General features: G+C 42.1%; 1 protein-coding gene across 3 annotated transcripts in view; it reads left to right on the forward strand.

Annotated features, from left to right (window-relative positions):
* ARFGEF2 (ADP ribosylation factor guanine nucleotide exchange factor 2) overlaps positions 1–24842 on the forward strand; it is a 60559-nt gene that overhangs the window by 16108 nt on the left and 19609 nt on the right. For 2 of the 3 annotated variants that reach the window (XM_048496913.1, XM_048496915.1), the window contains exons 7-25: positions 1468–1539; positions 1824–1987; positions 4006–4136; positions 6923–7157; positions 7391–7490; positions 9229–9368; positions 10203–10311; positions 11248–11449; positions 12207–12318; positions 13453–13658; positions 14410–14494; positions 14993–15164; positions 17929–18080; positions 18417–18545; positions 19242–19400; positions 20716–20863; positions 22522–22621; positions 24115–24155; positions 24256–24425. In XM_048496913.1, coding sequence (XP_048352870.1) covers positions 1468–1539; positions 1824–1987; positions 4006–4136; positions 6923–7157; positions 7391–7490; positions 9229–9368; positions 10203–10311; positions 11248–11449; positions 12207–12318; positions 13453–13658; positions 14410–14494; positions 14993–15164; positions 17929–18080; positions 18417–18545; positions 19242–19400; positions 20716–20863; positions 22522–22621; positions 24115–24155; positions 24256–24425 — 2627 coding nt within the window. The remainder of the gene's footprint in view (positions 1–1467; positions 1540–1823; positions 1988–4005; positions 4137–6922; positions 7158–7390; positions 7491–9228; positions 9369–10202; positions 10312–11247; positions 11450–12206; positions 12319–13452; positions 13659–14409; positions 14495–14992; positions 15165–17928; positions 18081–18416; positions 18546–19241; positions 19401–20715; positions 20864–22521; positions 22622–24114; positions 24156–24255; positions 24426–24842) is intronic. The other variant, XM_048496914.1, reaches the window with a different exon arrangement.

Consider the following 24842-nt stretch of genomic DNA (forward strand, 5'->3'; position numbering starts at 1 on the left):
CTGCAGGATCGAAGCCCTTGTTTTTGGCTTATCGCTAGTACTGATCCCTGATTATCTCTATTATGACATGAAGAAGACTTAATAAAAAGAGCTGCTCTTACTTTGAATTGCCAGACTGTTTGCTCCATGAGTTTCTCATTGGTTTGTTCAGGATGCTCAAATGCCCACTGTGCCTTCTAATAGTAACAAGCAACAGACTATCACTGGTGTAGTGGTAGGGCCATTTCTAGTGGCCATTCTTGGTAACAGAAATTACTTTGTGACTGATATTTGTGACCTCTTTAAAACAGGTATTTGTACTGAAGTTCTTAAATTATGGTTTTTGATACCACAGTGAAAATAAAAGGGTTTTTTTTAAAGCTAATACCAATGAATGAATTAAGGGTTGACACCAAAACCTTCCCCTCAATAGTAGAGTATTGATCTGACTGGTTATTTGTTTCTGGGCAGACTTCAAAGTCGAATGTTTTAAGGCCCTAAATGGCTTGGGGTCAAGGGTCTTAAAGGAGTATCTCCTCCTATATCATCTAGCCTCCTATACTGTCCAGCCTAACAGCCCAATTCAGAGCTGTCGGGTGGGCAGGGATGGCACTGCCACCCCCGCCAAAGTAAAAAGAAAAAAAGTTTTTTAAGTCATAGGGGAAAAGTGGAGAGACCCCATCAAAATCATGGCCAGCTTTGCCAGCATAAAGGGACTGAAAAGGCAGTAGAAGTCAACCAATGTCTGCTCCACCCCCAGGAATACCCCCACTATGTTGATACAACTCAGGGCAATGCGGAAGTGCCAACCCAGAGCTGGGTGCCACAGCCGGGTGTCCCAGGACCCCTCAGTGCGGGCGCTGGAAGATTTGCTCCTCTGCTGGGGTAGTGCCGTGGGGTGGGCAAATCTACCAGCATAAGACTGCACCACCTCCAGAGAGGGATTCACCCCCTCTCTTCTGGGTTGGTCTGTTAGTTTTTCTCACAAGCCGTGCTCTCTGTGGCCCCATCTTCAGCGGTGAGATATATGGAATCGTGAGGCAGTGCCTTGCCATTTGTTGCACCTTGCCTGTGGAATGACTTTCCCTCTAAGGCTCACCTGGCACCTGCACTACTCTCCTTTTTTACCCAGGCTATTAATTAAGGATATGATCATTTTTTCTGGTCTGCTTTTTATACTTGGAATGGCATGAGACTAATGTTAAGCTGATCGTTTTTAATGGTGGGTTTTAATCAGCTTTTATGGTGTTTCTTTTTATTATATTTTGTAAGCTACCATGGGCAGCTTCCCTGGAGCGACAGTGTGGAAATGTAATAAATAAATTAATGATCTAAATAGTTCTGATCAGTTTTTTCCTAATCAGAGGTTCATGCTGACCTCACCTGTGAAGTGGTGTTGTATGTAACTTAATACTTGAATATAACTTTTAAACAAAAAAACTAAACTGGAAACATTTTCAAATGACTTCTTGGTATATATTTTATCAGAAGAAGAAACTGATGGATGCAAACAGATTATTAAAGAAATCTTGGAGGATGTGGTCACTTCAGCAGTTAGAGGTAAAACTTCTTTGGGGAAGTCTGTTGCTTTCTTCATTCCTTTAAGGAAGTAGCCTCTTTTCTCCCAAGCCATAGGTCTTGAATTTGTTAAATAAGAAAACAGCTAATGCCTTGTAGAGTTCTATGTTAGTCTTGTAATCTCTTAACTCTGTCATAAAAGAGAAGTGTCTTCTAATTCTTTAGCAATATTGTATTCTGTCAGTGCTTTCCAACTAACCTGTCTCAGATTGTTGAAAAAATAAATATTTATGGGAAAGCGTATAGTAAAATGTTTGTTTTCTTAGCCTCTTTAGAAGAAGAAGCAAAAAAGCAGGCTGTTTCTGAATCGGGCAGAGTGTCGTCTGAACTGGAAACTGTAGCCCCTGCCTCTCCCAGTGGTACTAATGAAAATGCACAAGCAAATGGGATTCCAGATGATAGACAGTCAGTTTCTTCCACAGATAACCTGGTAGGATTCATAAGTATGTAGTTGACTTAGTTTAAGCCAGAGGAGTAAATCTCGGGCTTTATCCATCAGGGCACGCATTCCCTGTGGGGGCAGGTACCTTATAAGGCAGGGTAAGGTGACGCTGGCAGGGTGGAGGATCTGACCAGTTCACCGTAGTATTCCCCCCTTGCTACACCTCTGGTTTGAGCTCCTGATTTTCTGGGAAGGATTGGTAGGAGCTCAGGAGAGGTGAATGAAACTAGAATGTTTGAAAGGCCTAGCTAAAAGTAGTTTCATTATGCATTACAACCAGATCTAGACATGTTCCATCAGCATCTTAAGTTTTTGGACTGAGTATATTTTCGTATGAAGCTTGAAAAAGTATACTGCTTGAAAGGTTTGTATGCTAATACAGGGCATTTTCATTATAATTATTGTATCAAATGCCAACATTTATTTCAGGTACAGCAATTATAATCCACCTTTCTCAAGAAGATTCAAGGCAGGCTTATTCACCCACACACCTAGATTCTACCATGACACATTAGCTAATGTATAAAGAGTAGTTACCAAAACGGATCATTGCCTGAATTCATCTGAGGCGATTTTTGTGCAGAAGTGGCCTTTCACCCACATTATTCTCTTGGTCAGGAATCGTGGGTTTATATTGCAGGGATAATTATAAAATCTTATTAGATCAGATTTCACAATTGCATCAGTACTTCTCTCCTCCTCAATGTTTCAGTTGGTTAGCAGATCTAATCCTGATCTGTCGAACTTCCGCTGAGCAGTCTGGTGAGGTTTTTATGTGCTCTGGTTACACACATCCATGCTCTTGAGATTTGGAGATCGTAGCAGAATCAGTCTTAGGGTAAAACCTTATTTCCTTCATAAAAATGCCCTCCTCACCTGTTTTGTTTTACATAGTTTGTGTAAAGCCAGAAGCATGGGAGCCTTCCTGACCTCTCCCCAGGCAGGCCATGCCATAGGGTGAAGGGCACTGCAGAGACTGCGTGTTTTCGGCCAGTTCTTGATCATGCCCATTTGCAGGGTGGCACCAGTGCAAGGCCCATTTCAGATTAGCAAAGTTGTTGTGGAGGGCCAAAAGAGAAGTGGTCCTGCAGATCAAAGGATCCAAGGCCATGAAGGGTTTTGTGTGTGTCATATTTATTTCTAATTGGTTAAATTAACCAGATCGTTCATTGGTTGAAGTGGTTAAGCGACTTGTTTGGCAGAGGGCTGAGCCAAAATGTATTTCTGAGTATGTATGTGTTAAAATTCACACATTCTAATACATCTTTAAATCAGTCTTTTCATGAGCTAATTATTTAGCTGTTAGCCCTTGTTCACAGTGCTCTTTTTGGAAGCTAAAGATGCAGCACCCAGACATGACTTAACAAGGTACAAATTAACCCTGTGCTTATGTATTGGTTTCCCTCCTGTTAGGCAGTCGGGGTTGAGTAATGAGTGTGTGTTATCTCACCTTATTGTTTGGTGTTGCATCCAAATTGCCAAAGGATGAGTTGCTCTTCCTCCAAACTAGATTGCAAATCAATTCCAGTAGTACAAACTGTAGTGTGATGGCTAGAATGCAGAGCCAGGCTGCGGTTTGCATTAAAATACATTGACTCTGGCTACATGCGTGAGGAAGAGAAGAGGAACATGCAAGCACAGGACTGGTTCATGCAGCTCCAAATCATAGTTTCATGTTATGTCTGAGCCATTCCAAAGCCTCATCTGAATAACTTGTGTAGTGCTGTTAATTATAGTAAATTACTGCTTAAAGTTGTGTTTTCCCCTCCTGTTTCTCTGTCAAGGGCTATTGTAGTTATTGTGTTTAATAGTCTGTAGCCAGGTTAGCTGAGTTCTTGAGTTCTCTGACAATAGTGTTGCTGTTTGGCTACAAATACCGCATTCTCTCCATCCATTAAAACTTAACATGCTTCATCTCAGCGCTGTCCACAATTCCCCACTTTTAAACATCTGCATATTTTATAGCTACTGTTACAGCTAATTGTTTTTCTGGCTTTGCATTTTAGGAAACAGATGTCCCTGGACCACAAGCAGCTGCCAAGTTCTCCCATATCCTTCAGAAGGACGCCTTCCTTGTGTTCCGGTCGTTGTGCAAACTTTCCATGAAACCGCTTGGTGACGGCCCACCAGATCCCAAGTAAAAAAAGATAAATCTTCCTCAGATGCACCCTATCCAGAATACTTAAGATCAAAATGAAAGAACAAGATAGTTTGTTTGAGGGAAGCTTGGTTTTAAGTATGGGTTCACAGCAGCTGGTTTGGAAGGGCCAGATAGTGGGCAGTCTGCAGAAAGGATGTGCACGTTTCCTGTGGTTCTCTCCTTCACTAAAGTCCCCTCTGACCTCTGCAAAGATCACTCCTGGGGTCACTGGATCCTCAAAGAGAAACATTGTGGTCTGTAGACTGGAATGAGGAAGGACAGTGGTCCTCTTTCCCCTCAATGCATGGAATGGGAAGCAGGAGCAATTTCAATTCCTTGTCACTCCCCTCTCTAGCCACACACACACACACACACACACACACACCAATGTGGCGAAACTCCATGTAGACCTCGGGACTGTGCTCTCCAGAGGTCAGAAATGGCCATAGGAGTTGAGAGGAACTTGGGAGAATTGCACCTTCCTCATGTGAAGTGTAGAATTCTGTCTGTTGCCATATAAAATATGATACTCTATGAGGAAATCAATTTAGAATTAATATGCTTTGTGACTGCTTGGATATGTCATTGGTGCTGTTAACGTTCCCCAATAATGAAACTATTAAATTATGGTTTTCCAAATAACAAGGGTTCTAAGCCATGAAATATTTTCTGAGAAATTCTAGTGGGGCCAATTGCTTGGCTTGGCTTTACAGACTCAAAGGATGTGTGTGTTATTCTTGCTTCCCACAGAAAAGGAAGACTTGAGTATGTTATGTACGGATGTTAATTTATTTAAAACATGTATATGCCACCTTTCTATCATTTATTTATTTATTTATACTTTTATTTCTAGACTCATCCTCCCAGGGGCTCCTGGGCGGTGTACAGCAGATGATACATACAATTTTAAAACATCGCGGGCCAGGTTAAAACTTATAAAAGCAGCGAAAACTAGCTAAACATTAGCATTTAAATGTAAAATAAATATAGTAATAGGTGTAGGTATCGCCCGGTGCCTAATATTATTAAATTCTTCCAATTCCCCAGGGAGAACGGTAGGTCGGTATAGATGTTATAGGCCCAGATGTAGAGGTCGGCGGAAGGGCCAGCCAAAGGGGCCAGCGGAAGGGGGCCAGCCGAAGGGGGCCAGCGGAAGGGGCAACCATCAGCGGTTGGATTCTCCAAAGGCCCGGCGGAACAGCTCCGTCTTGCAGGCCCTGCTACTCACCAAGGTCCTCAAGCAGGGCCCCAACAGCTGGTGGGAGAGCGTTGCCTTATTCAGGCCGGGGCTGCTGTAAAGGCCCTCGCCCGTGTGGAGGCTAGCCGCAGCATCGAGGGGCCGGGGACCAATTAGTAGATTGGCCTCTACCGAACGAAGAGGTCGCGGTGGAACATATATGATGCGGTCTCGATAATACGAGGGTCCCAGGTCGCGTAAGGTCTTTAAAGGTCAACACCAACACCTTGAAAACGATCCGGAACTCTACTGGGAGCCAATGTAGTCGTTAGCACAGGCTGAATATGGTCCCAACCGGCGCTTCCTGTGAGCAGTACCGCCGATGCATGTTGGACCAGTTTCAATCTCCGGATCGAAGCAAGGGAAGGCCAGCGTAGGTTTAATTACAATGTAGTCTAGCCTGGAGGTGACCGCTATGGATCACAGTGGTTAGGTCCGCTTGGGAGAGGAAGGGGGCCAGCCTCCGGGCCTGGCTTAAGGTGGAAAAAGGCAACCCGGGTTATATACACCTGGGTCTCCATAGAAAGAGATCTAATCCAGGTGGACTTCCAGGTTACGCACAGAGGGGGTCGGCGCCAATTTCAAAACTTCCAATAATCATGCCGCTGAAAAGTCCCGCCCTCCCCCTCGCTGCCAAGCGCGATCTCCGTCTTCGATGGATTCAGCTTTAACCTGCTCTGTCGCTAACCAACCGTAGCAACCGCCTCCAGACACGCTGTAGAGCCGCTATAAGCGGCGGCTGCTCCCCACTCCATTTTATTGCATCGAGCTGGGTGTCATCCGCTATACCGATGACAGACCAGCCCAAAACTCCGCATCAGCTGAGAGCAAGGGGTCGTACATAGATGCTAAATAATAGCGGGGATAATAGCTTCCCCTGGGGTACACCGCAAGTTGTTGGCACTTCTGGGAGTTTTGATCCCCGCCACTCACTTGCCATTCCGGCCCCGGAGAAACGAGACAATCCATTGAAGGACCATGCCCTGTACTCCGGAGGCGGCCAGGCGGTGGGTCAAAAGGTCATGATCGACCATATCAAACGCTGCGGTAAGATCTAACAATACCAGCAGCGCCGATCCGCCTCGGTCAAGCTGTATACGGAGTGTATCTGTGACGGCGACGAGAACAGTCTCCGTCCCATGCCCAGCACGGAAGCCGGACTGGAAGGGGTCAAAAGCCGATGTGTCATCCAGAAAGCCTTGAAGCTGCTCCAGCACCACTCTCTCAATTACCTTCCCCAGAAACGAAAGATTCGAGACGGGGCGGTAATTGGCCAGATCCCTCGGATCTAACATAGTCATAGATGATAGAAGGTGGAGGAGCCTGAGATATTCTTGAATGATTGCTTTGTTTCTTGGATGCAGGTTTTCATGGGGTCTCAGTAAAAGGCATATACATTTGGATAATAGCATGCAATGGAACTGAAAAGGCTTAAGAACATATCCATTATTGAACACTGAGGCATAGTCCAGAACACTGTCAGACTGAAGCAATCTATAACAGAGCACAAATAGTTCATGACAACTCTCTTCTTTACTGTTTTCAGGTCCCATGAGCTACGCTCTAAGATAGTGTCCCTCCAGCTGCTTCTCTCAGTTTTGCAAAATGCTGGCCCAGTCTTCCGGACGCATGAAATGTTTATAAATGCAATCAAGCAATATCTCTGTGTAGCATTATCCAAAAACGGGGTGTCTTCTGTTCCTGATGTCTTTGAGCTGTCTCTTGCCATCTTCCTCACCCTTCTTTCTAATTTTAAGACCCATTTAAAAATGCAGATTGAGGTAAGAAAGCTTTTCTGTCTCTATATACTTGGTAGTCTTTCTGACGTATAAAAAAAGATGACATGACGTATTACCGTTTTAGTATGTTTATCAATTTGGCATATTACTTGGTTGAAACTAAGCGGCAAATGGTTTCTTGTAATGGATGACTGACTCAGAAAAGATAGCAAGGTATTGATGATGTAGACTCATGTTATTGAGATCATATCTGTTCTTCCCTTTGCTTTCAACAGGTGTTTTTCAAAGAAATCTTCTTGAACATTTTAGAAACCTCTTCCAGTTCTTTTGAGCACAAATGGATGGTGATTCAGACCTTGACTAGAATTTCTGCAGGTATTTTATTTTAGAAATAAACATCTTCCTATCACCAAGAGGCCATTTTCATTTTTTAGCTGTTAAAAATATAAATGTAGAAGGAATACCGGAGGGAATGGAAAAGTAGATGCAATGGGTTGGATCCAGACAGCTTTTTTTCTCAGTTTTTCCCAAATCCTCTCCTTCCCATCTCACATAACTTTTAGCCATACAGATCCAATTATTCTTGGCATAGCATTTCCCACCAGAGGAAAATGTGGTCGAATCCAACCCGATATAAATGTCCGTCTCTCTAAGTACAGTTGGACAAAAAGACTGCCTGTGTAAAATCCTCGAAACAGATCATGGAATATGTGCTTGAGGTATTTCTTAGACAGCCCTGCCTAGACCAGACAACACATCCCTGAACTATGAGGATGTTTAGGCAGAGGGAAACAAGAGGGAATAAGAAGTTTGAGAAAGAGCTGCAGAAGGTAGAACATGAAGAAATGAAATTTGTTAAGGAACGGCTTTTGATCATTGTAATTTTCCCTTTTTTGGCCATTGTGTGGCTCTTCCTGGGTCTTCAGGAAAACTTATTTTTTATTTAGACTCCTTAACCAAGGGGCTGGTGCCTAATGGAGAATTTATCTCTTTTCCTGCCCAAAGCTCCCAGGGGAAATTTAGGAAGACAGGATTGGCCCTGGCCCTTTCTGGAAGGGAAATTATAACCAACTCTGAAAAAGGGGACAGGTGCCTGGTGAAACATCTCTTCCCTAATACAGTGGGTTTATTGACTGGAACAGAGGTCTGGACCAAGGTAACATGGGTGAACAAGAGATCAGTTCAAGGTAGCCTCATTAAGGACTTCTGTCCATTTACCCAGGGAGAGAAAATTTTATAACTACAGTTTAGGCCAATTTTTAGTTAGTTTAAAATTTCAATACTGTTTGCATGTTCTTTTCTGTTAGATATAATCCTTTAATAAATATTTTTAAAACTCTGCCTGGGTTTTTGACCTCACAGGCTTGGTTGCACATCTAGGCTGCACTCTGCTTGTGAAAGGAGGTGTGGCCTAGGAAATTAGTTGTGGGAGGGAGCTGGACCCTCTTCAAGTTATAGGAAAATCCTAAATCCTGATTAGTGGCAGCAACACCTTAACAGTGTCCAGTGCAAGAGGAGTGAGACAGAACAGAAGCAGTGTAGCTTTGTCTACTGCCTGGGAAAGAGTGCTTCATAAGGATACCAGCCTCTTGGTAGGGCTTGGGAATCCCCTGGAATTTCAGCTCATCTCCAGACTGTACAGATCAGTTCCCCTGGAGAAAATGGAGGGTTTGGAGGGTGGACTGTTTGGCACTGAGGTCTCTGTACTCGCCAGGCTCTGTTCCCAAACCCCCAGTGTCTCAGCTGGATCCCTCTTCAACCAGAATCTTCCCTCTCCAGTGACGATCATTCAGCATTCATCCTCATGACAGATAATGAGGGTAGGTGAAGTCTGCTCAGAGCATTCTGCAGATAATAGAGGAAGGTTAAGTGAAAATAAAGTGTCTTGGAGATACGATCAAGCATCAAATGATCCTTCTGAACATTAAGTGCTGAGTATATTTTTAGAGCGGAAGAAAAATATGTTTAAAAAATAAATTCTGTATTATTGACAGTATGTTTTATCCCTTCATACATTTCCTAGATTAAAAAATAGAAAATAGCCCACTATTTGTGAAGTGTTATTGGGTTTGTGCAGGTCACTGAGTTCTCCTTGTGTAATCTTTTGTTTCAGATGCCCAATGTGTAGTGGACATATATGTTAACTATGACTGTGATTTGAATGCTGCTAATATTTTTGAAAGGCTAGTAAACGACCTGTCTAAAATTGCACAAGGACGGAGTGGACATGAATTAGGAATGACACCTCTACAAGTAAGGCTTTTACAGCAATATCCCGTGCAGAGTTGCACAGTCAAAGCCCATGAAATTAATGGACTTAGTCTGGAGCAACCTTGTTTATTGCACTGCTAGAGGCGTTTGTATCTAGCACTATTGATTCTTTGAATTAGTGTCATCTAGTTCTTCCGGAAACTTCTGTAGCTTGTTCTTAAAGACAGTTTTCAGTTCATGCTTGGGTTAGCAGCAATAGGACTACTAGATGAAGTGTAATGGTGATTACTTGTGGCTGGGCTGGGGAATGGGTAGACACCCCTCACTTGTGTGGTCTGCCTCCAGGTTAATTGTATGTTTATAACAAAATCACAGTCTGTTGCTGGATTGCTGATTGGTAATTCCTATATCCATGAAAAGTTATGGTTCTACATTGTGGTCCAGTTCAGACATCATGCCAAACTCCAAGGCTTAACCATGACTTAATTAGATACGCATTAGCAGAACCTGGTTTGTGATTGACTGGCAAATTAGAAACCATGTTTTGAATCTGGCATGCTGTCATGTTTGATTTACAGCTATGTTTATGTTAACTGTAGTTTGGGGTGATGATGAACCATAGTTAAGAAGCCTTGCTCCTGGAGGCCTCTAAATCTAGAGCCTTAAGCATGCAAAAAAGAAAACCAAGGAAGCATATCTAGACTGTGTTTTTCCCCCTCTATTTTTGGAAGTTCATACTATGGCTTGCACTCTCAATTATGGGTGGCTTGATTAAAGGAATGGAACCTATTCCTTTAATCCTTCGTACTCGAAGTCTTTGGCCTGTTGGCAGTATAGTTGCTTCTTACTTGTGTTTTTATTTTTGTTTCATTACAGGAACTCAGCCTAAGGAAGAAAGGCCTTGAATGTTTAGTCTCTATTTTAAAATGCATGGTAGAATGGAGCAAAGATCTATATGTGAACCCCAACCATCAGGCCAGCCTTGGTAAGATATTACTGTGGTTTCTGCATCCAAAAGCATATTTAAAATAAAGGTGCTCGTGATCTTCTGACTATCTTCCAAAATGTTGCAAAGGCCTGATTTTAGCAAACTTGTCTTTTATCGTTTCTGGGACAAACTTTGTGATGTGATTTTAAAAAGAGCTAATACTGAAGAGCGGTGAGCAAAATGTGCATCAGGAAGCAACTGGGGCTTATATAGGCTGCAGCTTCCTGATTAGGTGCTGCAGCATAAGACCTATTCCTGATTAAAAAAACAGGTACCTTTTGCCCTGAGGTATCTCATATTCTGACTGATGATTGATGTAAACTGTTCTGAGCCTGTTTCGATTGAGAGAGCAGTGTATACATTGAATAATAGTAGTAGTCATTCACTGTGCGGTTGGTTTGAAAGAAAGTTTTTAAAACGCCCTTTTGGTCATCGGAAAAGGTAGAAGCAGAGCACGGGAGGTAGGGTAGAGCCAGAAAGAGGCCTTGCTTGTATTGTTTCTATCAGTGTATCGATTCAAGCATTTAAAGCGGAGTTGGCAACAGGGAGGGGGGGGGAGCGAGCAAATCAGCATGAGGGAGGAGAGGGTGAGACTAGGCAGACTACCTGTGGGTGGAGGAAAGAGGTCCTAGGCAAATCTGTTCTCACTGGCAACTCTGCCCGCTCTGTCCGTGAAGCAAAATTAAATTCATGCTAGAAGTGGTCTCGCTTGCCGCGGGGAGAATAAAAAGTGAAAGCGGGGCTTCAGGAAATATGTCCGTACAAGAAATCTTGCGGCAGTGCACATTTGCCCCTATCACACAGCAGCTGCCCTGTGCATAATTGGCCTACTTCGGTTATGCAAAATTAGTTAGTGTCTGTTTTCTGCCAACTTATTTTGTTAATGACTTTTTAAAAATAAGAATTTGTCCTCTACTTCCCTTTCACATGTAGGTCCTGATAAGTCTTCTGATCAGGAAATGGGTGAAGGCAAATGTTTGGAGATGGGAGGAAGAAGAAGCAGTGCCAGTTCCTTGGACTCAACGATCTCCTCAGGAATCGGGAGTGTCGGCACCCAGACCGCTCTCCACGATGACCCCGAGCAATTTGAGGTTATCAAGCAACAAAAAGAGATCATTGAACATGGGATTGAATTGTGAGTTGCAAGTTACTGTTGAAATAGAATGAAAAGTGTGTTTCTTATGGGTATGTTTTTCTGGAGTGAAATGGAAAGGTGGGTGGAAGGGTAAAGGAAATAGGTGAAGTGGTCCCCATATTGGTGTTATACAGGGAATCCTAAACACACTTACTGGGGAATAACTTTCATTCAGTTCCATGGAACGAACTTCTTGAAGTAACGAACTTCTAGGATTGTGTTGCTGCTGTTGTATAAAGTATCCTACTGTAAATTCTTCAACTGGCATGTTAGAGATTTATTTCTCTCTTACATTTTTTATGTGTTGTTATATTATGCAGCTTAAAGAGACTGTTAAATCAATGACAAAATTCTCACAGGCCACTGATTGAAGATTGTGGTGAAGCTCACAGGAAACTTCTACTTGTTCCCTAGCTGGTTTAACATTGAGTTAGTTTTACCGTACCAAATGGGAAATGTGTAGAATTTTTAAAACTTGTATCTCATACAATAGTAATTGCAACTCACTGAGCTGACTTTGTACAGCTTTCCTCTAATTCTGCTTTCTCTTCTTTGAGATATTGTGTCTATGAGAAGTAATATTCCTTTTTTAAAGAAATGATGTTGAAACATACTGATGGGAATCAAGCACATGTCTTAAATCTGTTCTTCATAACTTCTAATCATGCATACTTCAAGATGCACATTTGTTTTAGCCTTTTGAAAGTACCAGTGACTTATTTTCTGAGTCTGACTGATCTTTCTTTTCTCATTGTAGGTTTAACAAAAAATCGAAGAGAGGGCTGCAGTACTTACAGGAGCAGGGAATGCTTGGCGTAACGGTAGAAGATATAGCACAGTTTCTGCACCAAGAAGAACGCCTCTGTTCTGTAAGACTGGATCTTGCATTAGCCCCCTCTCATCTGAGTCTTTCTTGCAACAGTGGTGTATATCTCTATGAATGGCACACAGCATATTACCTGAGGAATGTGTGTGTGTATGTGTGGCTGTGTGTGTAAATATTATATCAGTGAGCCAGCGTGGTGTAGTGATTAAGAGCAGATGCACTCTAATCTGGAGAACCGGGTTTGATTCCCCACTCTGCCACTTGAACTGTGGAGGCTTATCTGGGGAATCAGATTAGCTTGTGCACTCCAGCACATGCCAGCTAGGTCACCTTGGGCTAGTCACAGTTCTTCAGAACTCTCTCAGCCCCATTCACCTCACGGCGTGTTTGTTGTGGGGGCGGGGGCGAGGGAAAGGAGATTGTAAGCCCCTTTGAGTCTCCTTACAGGAGAGAAAGGGGGGATATAAATCCAAACTCTTCTTCTTTCTAATTATATCTAGCTACATCCTTCTGCAGGCGCATGAGCAACATTGTTTACTAGAGGGATTATTGTGCTTTGTTGCTTGAAGCCTCACAGAGCTTGTTAACGCACCGTGCAGTTCTGCTTTACAACTTTTTTCTTTTACTCAAATGTCAGGCCCGTTTTTGAAATAAAGATTCTGTTTTTAAAATATAAATTTTATAGGATGTGTTTTTCCAAATTTAATTGAAATGGATTAAATGCAAAGGAATTCTGTAGGCGGTAGGAGCGTCTGGGGCTAGTCTTCCTGCTAGTCTGTAAAACATTGAAAAAGCTACTAAAGCAAGTTCTTGAGTTACTTGTGATGCCTTTAGATGATGCTGAGATTTGAAAAAGGCTCAAAGGATGGGGGGGAGGGGGGCTAAGAAGAAGAGCAGTCCTGTGGGGAGAATGAACATCCATGATCAGGTTCCAATGAAGCTATTGTATTATTAATCCCGTGCTTCTGTACAGAGAGCATGTGAAAAGAAGCTGCCTTCACATCACCTAATTTCCACTGATGTCTTTGAACGTTGTGGTGGTACTGATGGTGAAGCACGATGACTTGGCTTTGTAATATGTTTTGTAATGTCAGCGAGAAGCAAATTATCAGTGTCAGTTGCTTGAAAATGTTTCACAAGTTGGTTTTTTTAATGTGTTGTTTTGTCTTCCTTTCAGAGCCAAGTGGGAGAATTTCTGGGGGACAGCAACAAATTTAACAAGGAAGTGATGTACTCCTACGTGGACCAGCTTGATTTCTGTGGAAAGGACTTTGTTTCTGCTTTGCGGATATTTCTGGAAGGATTTAGGTTACCTGGCGAAGCCCAGAAGATTGATAGGCTCATGGAAAAATTTGCTGCGAGATACATTGAATGCAACCAAGGGTAACTTGAAACTCATCAGGCAGACCATAATTGAAACGTGTTCATCTTTAGAAATCTCAGTTTGGAGTAGACGATTCTTAGGCTACCTTTGATAACGAGCATCCTGAGCAGAATGTCCAGGCAGAAAATACATTTGTAGTTATTTAAAGTAATTTTTATATCTGGCAGGTAGAGGACTTCTCTTCTCCCCGCACCTCCCCACCCTTCACTAAGGCTGAATTAATATCATGGCTAAGGTTGAATGAATATCATGACTTCGCTAAGGTTGAATGAATATCTGAATTCCTGACCTTGCAGAACTTTAGAATTAGCAGGTTCCCTGTTGACCTTTGCTATATCATTACAAACTTTGGGAGCAGACACTACCCACAGCTGGGTGAACAGCTGCACTTCCTCTTTTTCATTAGGAATTGGCTGCAGTGGAATTTTCCTACAGATATCTTCTCTTAATTTTTTTTTACAACACAAGCCTTTATTGGCATATAAAACGGGATAAAGTTTTAAAACAAAACAAGGTTAAGAAATACAGGTAAAATTGCTAAAATTACTAATTTCCAGTATAAAATTTGCAACAGTTTCACAAAAGAGCACATCAGAGCTGTTCAGGAGATTGGGTATCTTATAACACTCATGCCACTGAGAACATTTCAAGAAAATTGAATTCATGTATGTCTTCTCTTAATTGAATCTCTAATGAGACGACTGAGCAAGAACCAGGGTTCTAAAAATATGTGTGTTTTTTCCTTTTCAGACAAACTCTCTTCGCTAGTGCTGACACTGCCTACGTTTTAGCATATTCTATTATAATGCTGACAACAGACTTGCACAGTCCTCAGGTATATTTTTTAAATGTTACTAATAAGATGTGGAGATTGCTTCCCCTGCACCCGTTAGCTCACTGTTCGCTTTTCTGTTTCTCCTCCTCCACCACAGCATTCTGTTACCAAAGCTACCCCTTCCAGGGGTGAAGTCTTTGCCTCACATTTTGCATTTGCTATAGGTATTAGTTCTCTCTGCCAAGCATTACCTAATGCTGATTGCCCACGAAGCAGAGGTTGTGGATCAGTTGTTTCACTAACCCAAAGGGGCGACCAGGAGCTGGTCTTCCTCGCAGGACAGTTATGACGATAAAATGAAGGAGAACAATATTATAAACCTTTTTGGGTCCCCACTGGGGAGAAAAGTGGGCCATAAATATCTAAACTTAGCAACGATAAGTGTTTGTGGGTTTAATCTGCACTGTATGGGCAAAGCACACATGGCTGTTAGATGCATAGATGGGTCTCTGCACAGTTCTCAGAACTCGCCTGCTGAAGTTCCTTTTTGCCTTGAAGGTGAAGAACAAGATGACTAAAGAGCAATACATAAAAATGAATCGTGGCATCAATGACAGTAAGGACCTTCCAGAGGATTATTTGTCTACTATCTATGATGAAATAGAAGGAAAGAAAATATCAATGAAGGATACAAAAGAATATGCAATTGCAACTAAATCCACTAAACCAAGTAAGATTTCAGCAGCAAATCTTGACATATGAAAAGCCCAGGCTTTGCAGTGTTTTGTTTTCTTGATGTACCTACTTCTGGCACACAGTAGAATTGGATTAGTGATTACTGGACTTTTTTTTTGCAAGCAAGCCTTTATTGGCATAAAAATTATTGGGCCTGATCAAGGGAGATTTTGAGGTTCGAGCCCTCACTCAGTTTTTAAGCTCAATGGATGATTTTGGGCCAGTCACACAAACAACAGCCCTGAAGGTGTTTAGACTGTATGAGGCTGAAGTTATGCATATTCTTGATTCTTGTATTTTCTCTAAGAAGGAATCGTGGGTCCTTAGAATGAGAGTGGATTGGCCATGCTGTTTAATTTGATCTTGCAGTGTAGTGGGTAGTTCATACAACAATGTTTCTCTAATGCTACAATTCTATGTTTATGAAGCTTGCATAGGATAATTTCAACTGTGACAGCATATTGGTTGTGGTGGGTTTTCCGGGCTGTGTGGCCGTGGTCTGGTGGATCTTGTTCCTAACGTTTCACCTGCATCTGTGGCTGGCATCTTCAGAGTTGTATCACAGTGTGTAACAGACTTCCCTCTGTGATACACCTCTGAAGATACCAGCCACAGATGCAGGTGAAATGTTAGGAACAAGATCCACCAGACCATGGCCACATAGCCCGGAAAACCCACCACAACCAGTTGAATCCAGCCATGAAAGCCTTTGACAATACATTGTGACAGCATACATTCCTATGCATGAAAGAGAAATATAGGAGAGGATTAAACAAGACATAAAATAATATTTAGGTCATTTGGACTTCTGTCTCACTATGCCTCAAATATAAGCTCCCACAATATTGAAATGAGAGTAAGACCCAACATTTGAAATACTTTCCCAATCATTGTTACTCAGCAGCAGTGGAGGAAAAGGAGTGGAGGTAGAATATAAGCTGTATAAAACTGACGCTTTATTTTAATGTGCAGGTAGGCTGACGCTCAGATAAGGGGGAGGTGTTAGCTGTACATTGCGGTTATTTGAAAGGGACACTAAGCTGGCATATTATACCACCAATCCTTCTGGGTGAAATAAGTTGTGTTAGACTAGTTGAGACTTGCATCAGTGAAAGCCCCAGTGCACCGTTACAAATTTGGTCTTTTGTTTCCTACCAGTCATAAACGATGGTCCCTTATGTCAATGTATCAGAATCTGGGGCATATTCTACAAGTGTGGGAATTACAGTGAGACTGAAGTAAGTCTGTTTGCTGCTGATGCCTGTAATTCTGCTAGAAAACCGAGCTGCCAGCTGCTGCCTCAGCAGAACCCCTGAGTGATCTGAGCAGCACAAAACAAATGCTAATGGAAGCAAGTTATTCTGTATGGATTCTATGGACTTGACTTAACTCTGGTTAATTTCCCCTTCTGGTATGTCTCCACAGAACAGAATTAAGGGAACCAGCAGGGAAAGAGAACCATAATACTGATAGAAACCATTGCATGTTCAGTCACTGCAGATTTTTCTTTGGTCCTATCTGTAGCTAAATGAAAGTGGCACACTTAGTTGGAAGAGGAGAAAGCAAGGGTGTGGAAGTCTATCCCCCTTTTTCCTGAAATCTGTAACAGAAAAAAGTCAAACTGGAGTCCCAGTGAAAAATGAAAATGGTTTACTATTTTAAGACTTTTATTTCAAGCCCATCAGCTTGGATAAACTCCCAGGGATTTTTTTGTCCATATAATATGAGAGAGTGTACAAACTTGGGGGAAAAATTGGATCCAAACTCAGTGTTTCCAAGAACTACTTTTTTTGGAACAGGCAAAATAACATGTTGGATCTCATATTATGTGTAAGTGAAGAATTTTGGCATTAAAGAGAAGATGGCAACTTCAATATAACTGTCTCTTATTTTATAAGAAACATATTTTAAAAGTATTAATGCTACAATAATTGTATATAGTGTTAACTGTGCATAGTGAAAATACTAACATTTGATAATATTCCAGTTTCCAAGAGGAAAACAACAGACATCATTTGTGTGGTTTTTGTTTGCTCCTAGCTGTTAGTTAGACAGGCAGGCTTTGATGGCAGTCATTACCCTCTCAGCAGGGAGTGGGAAAAGAAACAAAGGAGCAGATTATGCTGACGTTGACAGCCTTGTATTTATGTCACTGAAACTCACCCGAGAAATACCATAAAATAGCTTTATATTCTTAGACTGTTATATGCTCAGCAGAGGCGTAGCTGGGCCAGAGTGCACCCAGTGCGCGCACTGTGTTTTCTGCTCACCCTCCACGGCGGCCTACTGCCCCCGCCCTGCCCCCCCCCCACTTACCTTTCTTCAGCCTGGAAAAGCAGCCTGTTCCCTTCAGGCTGAAAACGGCCTGGTGTGAACTACACTTCCCATCAGATCTTGGGGCTTGCAAGGTCTCCTGGGAATGTAGTTCCCACCAGGCCATTTGCAGCCTAAAGGGAACAGGCCGCTTTTCCACCTGCACTGTTTTAATAAGGTAAGTGTGTGTGTGTGTGGGGGGGGGGGGTGTTAGGGATTTTCCACCTCCCAGGCATGCACCTGGTGGAGCACACACACCCCAGCCCCCTGGTAGCTCCGCCTCTGATGCTCAGCACAAAACGTGTCCCATTAAATGTGAATGCATTTAAGGTGCTTTAGGATACGCTAAGCAACATTTGTTTGGAAGTCCGTATTGTGACTTGTCTAGAAATTAGGCCTGTGTTGCCTGAATGACATACTTGAATAGCTTTGTGTGTATTTCTTAGATGTAGCCAGCGAGAAGCAGCGACGGTTGTTGTACAACCTGGAGATGGAGCAGATGGCAAAGACTGCTAAAGCTCTGATGGAGGCAGTAAGCCATGCGAAGGCCCCTTTTACTAGCGCTACTCACCTGGACCACGTCAGGCCCATGTTCAAAGTGAGTATGGACCTAAAGTCATGGGTAACTTTCCAACATGCCAGATGGCGTGATTTTGTGTCTCTTGAAGGCATATTTGCAAAAAAACCCCAAAACCTGTAGCTATTCAAGGATCTGCAATGATGAATTTCACTACTCTGGAAGAAGAACTAGAAACAGTGGAATGATACGGCTTGAGAGCAAGTGGAAGATATCTTTGCATTTGTTAAAATTATTGTGATACTTCTTGATTGATGCCATGTAAAAGCGGATCTCTAAATTAGGTACTTGTCTAAGGTAAAATGTAGTTGTAATTGTAATCAAACAATGTACAACTGCTGCTTCTGCCTTTTTCAGCTCGTGTGGACTCCATTGCTGGCTGCTTATAGTGTCGGCCTTCAGAACTGCGATGACACCGAAGTTGCGTCCTTGTGCTTGGAAGGAATACGATGTGCTATACGAATCGCCTGCATTTTTGGCATGCAGGTTGGTGTGTAGCAGGAGGCCAGTGTTAGTGTTACTGCTATTGCCAAAATGGTATTCAGTTGTGTAAGTTTTATAGAAGCATGGTTTTCTTATCCAGTTGCAGTAAATGGCCTCCCTAAGGAAGAATAATTCAGTCTAAAAATCTAGATCTCCGAGCATCATGTGTATTTAAACTTGGTGTGTATGGGTCCACACCAAACTGACAACTGTTACTAGTTCCCCCTTTCTTCTGTAGACCCCCCCCCCATGTCATTTCTTGGGGTCGCCTATCCCCAAGGATCTATGTTTCATGGAGATCCGTGAGAAATAGCAAACAGGAAAGTTCAGTACTGCGACTGGAAAAATTAATCTGTGTCTAACCCAGTGCCTAGAAGCCTGTTCTTAGAACTGGTATCATCAGTACTGTTCAATTGTCTTTTCTAAGGGATAGCACTTCTTCAGCCTAGTTTGGGTGAATATGAAAAGATCCCCCACTCCCCACCCCTACTACGTCATTCCAACGTATTCCTATTATGATGACTGGTTGACATCCCTCTCCATTCAGATGTACTCTGTTTTCAGTCTATGTCTTCCTTGCCCCCACATTATTTAACAACTGGGGGGGGGGGGCAGATTTTCAAATTTCTACATCCTGTTTATTTTGTCCTGTGCACTCCCATGGATATTTCTGTTTTTAATGCTTTTTTTATATTTTAGCTTGAAAGAGACGCTTACGTGCAAGCTCTTGCCCGCTTTTCCTTGTTGACTGCCAGTTCCAGCATCACAGAAATGAAACAAAAGAACATAGATACAATCAAGACTCTAATTACTGTGGCTCACACTGATGGCAACTATCTAGGGAATTCCTGGCATGAGGTAAACCCCATGTGAGATTTGGACTGTGCTATCAGTTTTCCAGAATACTCTGCCTTGGGTTAATTGGTCACTTATGGGGCCTAGTTTAATCAGTATCCATGGCTGTAGAACTCTTGGTGAAACCATCTATTGCTCTGTTTGTATATGTCCTTTAAGGGAATCTCAGCCTATCTCAGATTGCAAATGCCTTAGCAGACCAGGTGCTCAGGAGCAGCAGCAGCAGCAGCAGAAGGCCATTGCTTTCACATCCTGCATGTGAGCTCCCAAAGGCACCTGGTGGGCCACTGCGAGTAGCAGAATGCTGGACTAGATGGACTCTGGTCTGATCCAGCAGGCTAGTTCTTATGTTCTTATGAATGATTTTTGGAGAGTGGTTTTCAACTATGAACTGTGTGATGGTTTGGATAACTTTTCTGGCATTGATATTTACAAGTTTGGTGTTGTCTCTAATTTTTGAGTTATCACTAGCGTTTTGATTTGAAATTTGTATCTAGTTTATGCAAGCTGGTTTAGTCAGAGCTAATTCAGGCTGCTGCTTTTTGCATAACAGTAATTAAATCCCCACTTACTCCAGCAGTTTATGATTGAAATTAAATTCCTTGCTGTCCCCTGGACAAATTCTTATATGAAGAGCATCTAAAAATCCAGACATTCCTCCCAAGTTGCCATCATGTCAAGTTTGAAGTGTTATTTATTTAGCAATCTCTTTTTTAAAAAATGTTTGGTGACAATCCAAGCAAATAAACAATCCAAGTAATTATCAGTTTTCTGCTTGAAGAATCTTGAGAGATGCTTCTCAAATAAAAACAAAAGTTTTCTGATCTATAGTAATTTTCTTTTACTGTAACAACATGTTAGTGTCTTTGAAGTGCTGATCAATTCTTCCTGCTAGTCCTCTAGAAAAACTACAGTGGAACAGGGGAATCATGTTTACGTATTACCTGCCCTTTAAATAAGTGTTAGCTTCAGAGGACATTGTACTAACCATTGGAAATCTGTTAACATTGGGACCCTGTATCTGCCAGTGGGATAGTGTCCCAGCGTGTGGTGGTAACTGTTTTATACTCCAAGGAGAGGCTCAGGGGAGTATGCTTATGTCAGAGCTGTGACTTGCTGTGAAAAGGGAGTGTAAAACCCTCCAAGCAAGCAGGTTCCCAAGGGCATTATGTGCATCAACCTGTCTCTCCATGCTGAAGTGAATGGAGAAGTCTTATATGTGTGGGATTTTGTGTTTGCACTGGAACTCTGTGGAGCTTCTGACCATGCAGCCTCGTAGTTGCTCACACTGGTACTGAATTTGTATATACTTTGTTAGATCTTGAAATGCATCAGCCAGTTGGAGCTGGCACAACTCATTGGCACTGGAGTGAAAACACGCTACCTCTCTGGGTCTGGACGGGAAAGAGAAGGGAGCCTCAGAGGTTTCACCTCTGGAAGTGAAGAGTTCATGGGGCTTGGACTAGGTAAGAAGCACATCCTTGACTCTTTTCTCCAAGGTCTTCGGTCATTGTGATGAATGATGCGTTCCTTTATTTCAGATTGCATCAATGGCCTTTCGTGCAGGGAGAGTTGGTATTACATAATAAATGACATGAATGAGTACCAGGCTTGCTGGGGGGTAAAGCAGTGGTTCTCAACCTGTGGGTTGTGACCCCTTTGGGGGGGACGAATGACCCTTTCACAGGGGTCGCCTAAAACTCTCTGCATCAGTGTTCTCCATCTGTAAAATGGATAAATGTTAGGGTTAGGGGTCACCACAACACGAGGAACTGTATTAAAGGGTCACGGCATTAGGAAGGTTGAGAACCACTGTGGTAAAGTGTAGATGACTGGGGAAGGCAATGGCAAACTACCACGTAACGAATGTTTGCCTACTAAATGTTGTGATGCAAAGTCATTCATGGATCACTAATGACTCAGTGCTTGCACAGGGGGACTACCTTTACTTTTAATGAAGTTAGTTCACTAAATTCAGCTAGTTTGAACATTAAAGAACTGAACAAGAGACCAGTCCTTTGGATCAGTTAATAGAACCGGGGTGGGGAGGATGGTTCACCATTTGTGAACAAAGGATCCCTAAACTTTTACATCACATAAAGCATTTCATAAAGAGGATAAAGATAGATTATAAAATAGTAGATTGCTTATCCATATATATCAGGTGCTTTACAAGGTGTGCAGTATGTCTTTATACAGTATTTCAGTTCTAAATCACTCCCTGTCAATCCAGAAAATCCCAATTCCATTACCTGAATAAGGCGTGCAGACTTTTGTTTCATTTACATTGGGTATTCTGTTTTCTATATAATATTACCTTGATCTTCAAAAGTTATTGTGACCAGGAATTTGGTAATGTTCCATCCTATGGCGGTCCACATGACTGAGATACCTACCATTTTTAAGCATAAGTGTATTTTTGTGGCGACAGCATAAGAACAATTCAAAAAGTGGCTCTGTTTGCAAGTTGACGTTACACATTGGGTTCTACGTAGCATTTCTGTAGCATACTCAAATCAGAGCTGGACTTCCTCTTTTAGAAGCAAATTGATTTGTAAATAAAATAGTATCTAGAAACAATTAAAATGTCATTACTTAAAAATAGATTTTTAAACAATCTGATGCTTTTTGTTCTTGATAGTAGTAGTGAGTGAGCAACAACCCCTGGTCTGTGTGTGAGAAAGATCTTGTCAGTTTACTCTGCATGCATGAAGCCAAGACTGTTTAATGTTATGGTAGAAGGGATGAATGAGCCCACTTCATACTGCTACCATCTGAAGAGCACCTCTACTAGCAAAGTACTTGTTATTATGTCCGATAGGTGTGTGAGTGTGGAGGGTCCATGGTTTCCCTGGGGCCTGTGGGTAATTCATCCGTTGGCAGTCATATGATTGGTTTTGTTTGTAACTCTTGCAGAAAGACATTCTGGACTTGAATCTTAGCCTTCCAGTTCTGCAGTTCTTACTTTAAAACTGAACTATGACCTTGTCCTTCTTATTCTACATTTTTGTTTGTCATTCACCATGCTGATGCACCTTAATGCAATCATAATAGATACTATTATGTCCTTATTGAATTTAATGGCTCTTTTTTGTGTGTGTGGGGGGGTTTCCTTCCTGAATAGGCAACCTTGTGGGCGGAGGAGCTGATAAAAGGCAAATAGCCAGTATTCAAGAATCTGTTGGAGAAACCAGTTCACAAAGTGTGGTGGTGGCAGTGGACAGGTAACTAGAGTTTGTATATGTGTGTGTGTTTACTTTGTACTAAAGTATGAAGCTGTACTCTCCTCATTATCACAATATGTTCTACTCTGGGACTCAAACAAAAAGGTTTTTTTAATTCTATCAAAATACAGCATTTTAGAGTTGTATATTTGCTTGTGTTTTGTAGTATCTGTTGTACTGAAGGTCAGGGTTTTTTTGTTGTAAACTATCCTGAGCTCTGCAGGAGAGTGGAATATAAATAAAATATTTATTATTAGCAGTATTCCATGATTGGTCCCTGGGCTGTGTGTAGAGTGGACCAGGGTGCTAAAAAAGTTTGAATGGAAAACAGAAGACAGATGACCACCGCTGTATATCAACTAATCTTCTCCCCCAACCAAGGATATATGCCCCTTCATCTAAGATAGTGGGAGGGGGGGTTCTGATCAGCATGAAATTCCATGTTATAACAGTCAGCTTGCAACATTCACTGCACTGGATCTGAACCCCTACTTGTGTGAGCAGAAGATACTTCTGCTTGTATAAAGAGGGTGTTACAGAAACTACACCTTCACGTAAATATACTCAATACACGAGTCATAACAAAGTGAATTTCAAACCACATTCAAACAATATCTCAATTTCCATAAATTCAAAAGGTTAAGCTAAATATTGAGGCTATAAAACCTCTGGATATAGTTTTCTCTTTTTCCCCCAGGATATATTATTCTCTCTGATTAGAACCTGCTGGCACAGAGAACATCATTAGGTCTGAAATTAAGAAGAGCCTTCATTGTGAAACATTGCTTTCTATTGGGTTACCATTACAACCTATATGGGCTTGAAAAAGGATAAAAAAATAAAACCATGTCTGGAGGTTTTATAGCCTCAAAATTTAGCTTCACCTGTTGAATTCATCGAAATAATTTCTAAAGTTAGCTAATGGAACAGAAATTGAGATATTGTTTGAATGTAGTTTGAAATTCACTTTGTTATGACTCATGTATTGAGTATATGTATGCGAAGGTGTAGTTTCTGTAACAGTATCTTATATACACCTACCCTGCAAATATGATTTGTTTCCATTTCGCCTCCAGCAGCAGTCCTCTCTACTACATCTGCTGTTTCTGAAGGTCCTTCTAACCACAGTGGCAGATTTGCATGGAACTCAGAGGCTTGCAGCATGAAGGAGGAGGCAAGAAAGCCCCCTCCCATGAGTAGAACTCTGGTCATGATCCTCTAGTCCAGTGGTGGCGAACCTTTGGCACTCCAGATGTTATGGACTACAATTCCCATCAGCTCCTGCCAGCATGGCCGCCCAGCTGTGAGGGGCTGATGGGAATTATGATCCATAGCCTAGATGCTCAGGTCCTCCTCCTGCCTGAGTCCATGAACATCTGAAGAGCCGCAGGTTGCAGACCCCTGCTCTAGATACCTCCCCTCATGCTTTCACCATAAGTTTTTGTATTCTATTCTTTCCCACATTGACTCTGTCTATCACTGTCTGTCCACAGAATATTTACTGGGTCAACAAGACTGGATGGAAATGCAATCGGTATGTACGCTTTGTAAAAAAAACACTGAAATGAAGAGCAGGTTGCATTGGACTCTTTCTGACTTTTATTGACACCTGTCTCTACTCTTAAAATATTCAGTTGACTTTGTTCGATGGCTGTGTGCTGTTTCCATGGACGAGTTGGCTTCCCCTCACCATCCTCGCATGTTCAGCTTACAGAAGATTGTTGAAATCTCCTACTACAATATGAGTCGAATTAGGCTGCAGTGGTCCAGGATATGGCATGTGATTGGAGATCATTTCAATAAGGTATGTAAACCCTGTGAATGAGTGGACTCTTCACTGTCACTTCAGACGCCAAGGTTAACTGGTGTACACAGTCACATAACTTCAAGCTTCCGTCCACTCTAGCAGAAAGTTGTTCCCACTTCTTGTGGAATACTGTTCTGTTGTATAAAAACTGGATTTGCTATTCATAGTGCTAGGTAAAAATACACTGATAGATTTAGCAAACCTTTTTACTGAAGTGGTTAAGAGCAGGTGCACTCTCATCTGGGGAACCGGGTTTGATTCCCCACTCTGCCACTTGAGCTGTGAAGGCTTATCTAGTGAACCAGATCAGCTTGTGCGCTCCAATACATGCCAGCTGGGTCACCTTGGGCTAGTCACAGTTCTTCAGAACCCATCTCACAGGGTTTTTGTTGGGGCGGGGAGGAGGAAAAGGTG

Source organism: Sphaerodactylus townsendi, linkage group LG05, assembly GCF_021028975.2.
Source record: "Sphaerodactylus townsendi isolate TG3544 linkage group LG05, MPM_Stown_v2.3, whole genome shotgun sequence".
Taxonomy (NCBI): domain Eukaryota; kingdom Metazoa; phylum Chordata; class Lepidosauria; order Squamata; family Sphaerodactylidae; genus Sphaerodactylus; species Sphaerodactylus townsendi.